Raw genomic sequence first — 3,666 nt, 5'->3', positions numbered from 1 at the left:
GGGCCTAATTTTAGCCTATTACTTGTTTTATTGTTTTTTTTTTGTTGAACTGCTAAGTTATGGGGATGTAAACACCAACAACTGTTGTCAAATGGTGATGGAGGGACAAACCCAGACACAAAGACATATATATATATATATATATATATATACTATGGTCTTCTTTCAGTTTCCATCTACCAAATCCACTCACATAGCTTTGGTCAGCCCAAGGCTATAGTAGAAAATACTTCCCAAGGATGCTACACAGTGGGACTGAACCTGAAACCATTTGCTTGGGAAGCAAGCTTGTTTCCACACAACCACAACTGCACCTATTGTGAATTAACCGAATTATCTTGTAGCTTCAAACGTTTTGATGATGTGATTGTTTTACTTTTAGAAGGACATTGTAGGATAGGTGTGAGAGGCTGGATCTTACTAGTCAGTTTGAATGCTAAAGGGTTGAGAGAGATTTGGTTTCTGTTTCTGAGTTTGAATGGGAGAAGCTCCTTCAACTGGCTTGGATTTTCTAGTTGTTAGTCAACTCTAATGAAACAGACCTGTGATGAATGGTAGAATATCTTTGATTATAGATTTGCTCATTCAAGCCTGACTTGGAGCTGATTAATAACAACAACACTTATTTCTTCCAACAAGGGCTCTGCCATAATTCTCCACTGGCAGCACACAAACTTATTTGATGTTTTTACTGTGAGGTTACATGTCTACAGTGGAGGCGCAATGGCCCAATGGTTAGGGCAGCAGACTCTCAGTCATAGGATCGCGGTTTCGATTCCCAGACCAGACGTTGTGAGTGTTTATTGAACGAAAACACCTAAAGCTCCACGAGGCTCCGGCAGGGGATGGTGGCGAACCCTGCGGTACTCTTCCACCACAACTTTCTCTCACTCTTAATTCCTGTTTCTGTTGTGCCTGTAATTCAAAGGGTCAGCCTTGTCACACTGTGTCATGCTGAATATCCCCGAGAACTATGTTGAGGGTACACGTGTCTGTGGAGTGCTCAGCCACTTGCACGTTAATTTCACGAGCAGGTTGTTCTGTGGATCGGATCAACTGGAACCCTCGACGTCATAAGCGACGGAGTGCCAACAACATGTCTACCGTTTGGTACAATTTCATACCTTGATATTTATCTACAGTTAGGTGGACTATGCAGTGGTATTGTACCTGTTTACAGTTTGGTAAAACTGTTGTTTCATGCCATGGTACATATTGATAATGTGGTATGTAGTGCAAGTGTACTTCTCTATGACACTTGTTTACCTAATGGTACTTGTCTACACTTAAGGGTACAACTGTATCACCCAATGGTACCTGTCTATAGTTAGTTACTTGTGAATATTAAATGTCTTGGTCAAGAAAATGGTGCAGTGCAGGTGATGGGATTTTAACCAGTTGCTTAACCATTGAGATGGTATGCTGATGCTCTAACAAACATAACTAGTTGCTTAACAAAACATGACCGTAATCCTGAACATTTGATTAGTGATTCATTTATCAGTACTTCAGCAAGTATAGTTGATGCTGTTTTACTAATGAGATCAGAACAAGACTGAAACATGTCTAGAGTTGTGTCCCTCACTTTCTAGAAAACGAAATTGTTTTTGTAACATTGACAAAAGGCTATATATTTTTTGAGTGTTGGGATGTGGGTGTTGGAAAAAGCATAGCCTATTAAATTGACTATTATAATTCATGGTAATGGTAAAGATTTTTGTTTGTTTTTTACTTTGGTGAGATTTGAACTTGTGAGCTTACCCATGAGACACAGGACTTATTTAAACCTTAGGCAAGGGGACTGGCTCACATGACATCAGAACATGCCCGTACACTAGTGTGCCTGTTTGGGACATGTCTAAGGGCCAGCTCTTCTCCTAGTCTTCTGTGCCTTAGCTACAGCCCTTCACAGGTACCAGCACTCCAAGCCAGAGTATCTCTGAAGTAGTGGTAACTAAGGGGTAATTCCATACCCCTTAAAACTCCTGAACTCTTGGGTTGGAGCTTCACCACCAAATGCAGTTTAATGTCTTATCTAGGATACATGTATATTTAACCCTTTAGCATTCAGATTACTGTCAAATGTAAAGCTTATTTATCCAAATTGTTTTCAATTAATCATGCATTATCTTGCAGCCTCAATATTACAATGCTGTAATTGTCTTTTTAGAATGACATTGTAAGGCAGGTGCAAGAGGCTGGATATGGCTGGCTTAACCCTTTAGCATTCAGATTACTCAGTTAAATGTATTGCTTATTTATTCACATTACTTTTAATTAATCATGCATTATCTTACAGCTTCAAGATTTTGATGATGTGACAACTTATATTTTATAATGACATTGTAGGATAGGTGTATGAGACCAGGCCTGGCCAATTTGAATGTAACACGAGTAGAATATTTGGGCTGGATATGGCCAGTCTGAATGCTAGAGGGTTAATTTAATTTAACCTTATTTCTTGCCACAATGCTGGTGACTGAGTGTAACCTTTTGACTCTTTGATTAGTTAAACTGAGGAGATTTAGACCCCCCCTCTCTCTCTCTCTCTTTCTCTCTCTCTCTCTCTCTCTCTCTTTCTCTGTCTCTCTCTCTCCCTCTCTCTCTTTTCTATCAATGTAAAACAGTGAATTAAATTGACCTTCTTTGTTTTCTCTTTTACTTTACTATTTCAGTGGAGCCATGTCTATGTTAGCAAATGGTGTATGTGCAAGATGTGGAGAAGGATTCCAGTTAAAAGACCAGATTGTCAACTCAAATGATCAATCTTGGCATCCAGAATGCTTTGTGTATGTATTGACTTATTTCTTCTCTTTTTCTTTATTTTTGTCTTCTCTTTCATTTTTTTCTTTATCATCTTTTTGTCGTCTTCTTCGTCTACTTCCTATATATCTTTTGTTCTCTTTCATATATTTCTATGCCTTCTTTCATCCTTTTGTTTTCTCTCTTCTTATTGCTTCTTTGTCTTCTACTTGTCTTGTTTTCCTTATTTTCTATTCCTCTGTTTTATTTTTATTAATTTTTTTTTTTCTGTTTTCTATCTCTTCTCAATCTTAACCATACTTTAGAAATAAAATGGCTGAGTGAATAAGATAATGAGCTATTGACTCAACACCAGCACCACTTCTACCATATGTACTACTAATGGAGTCTACTCTGTTGCAAGCATACAAGGGGGTGCTGAAAAGTGCCTGGTTTTGGGTAAAAGAAAACACAAGAGGATCAGTTAGTTATGATTTTATTGAACATATTCCCCTCTCAGATTCACACACTTATTACAGCAGTTCTTCAGTTTTTCTAAGCCCTGTAAAAGAACTTCGAAAGTTGGCCCTCCAACCAGGCCTTTCACAATATCTTAAAACCAGCAACTTTTCCCCTTGAACAGACCAGGCCTCTGGTCTGAAAACCAAATTCATATCTTGAGTCGGGGAGCAACACAAAAGTCATGTTTTATGCTCTTGTCTCCCATCAGTCTTTGGGATTTCACAAAAGGGTCATTAATACTGTCCTTATTCAACTGACTAAGCCACCTACTACAGATGTTCCGTTACAGTCTTGAGTAGGACAAATGTAACAACTTTCATTAATTGTGACCTTAATAGATAGAATATCTATCTATCTATCTATCTATATATATGTATATATATTTGCAAATAGGTGTGAGAG

The 3,666-nt window shown here is 38.1% G+C and overlaps 1 protein-coding gene across 1 annotated transcript in view; it reads left to right on the top strand.

The window, feature by feature from the left end:
• Positions 1-3,666, top strand: part of LOC106884070 (LIM and senescent cell antigen-like-containing domain protein 1) — a 93,741-nt gene that overhangs the window by 65,890 nt on the left and 24,185 nt on the right. Inside the window, exon 2 of the mRNA XM_052974479.1 lies at positions 2,676-2,789. Coding sequence (XP_052830439.1) covers positions 2,683-2,789 — 107 coding nt within the window. The 5' untranslated portion in view covers positions 2,676-2,682. The remainder of the gene's footprint in view (positions 1-2,675; positions 2,790-3,666) is intronic.

The sequence above is a fragment of the Octopus bimaculoides genome, chromosome 18 (assembly GCF_001194135.2).
Source record: "Octopus bimaculoides isolate UCB-OBI-ISO-001 chromosome 18, ASM119413v2, whole genome shotgun sequence".
Lineage (NCBI taxonomy): Eukaryota > Metazoa > Mollusca > Cephalopoda > Octopoda > Octopodidae > Octopus > Octopus bimaculoides.
The sequence above is the reverse complement of the archived record's forward strand: the minus strand, read 5'-3'. Positions and strand labels throughout refer to the sequence as shown.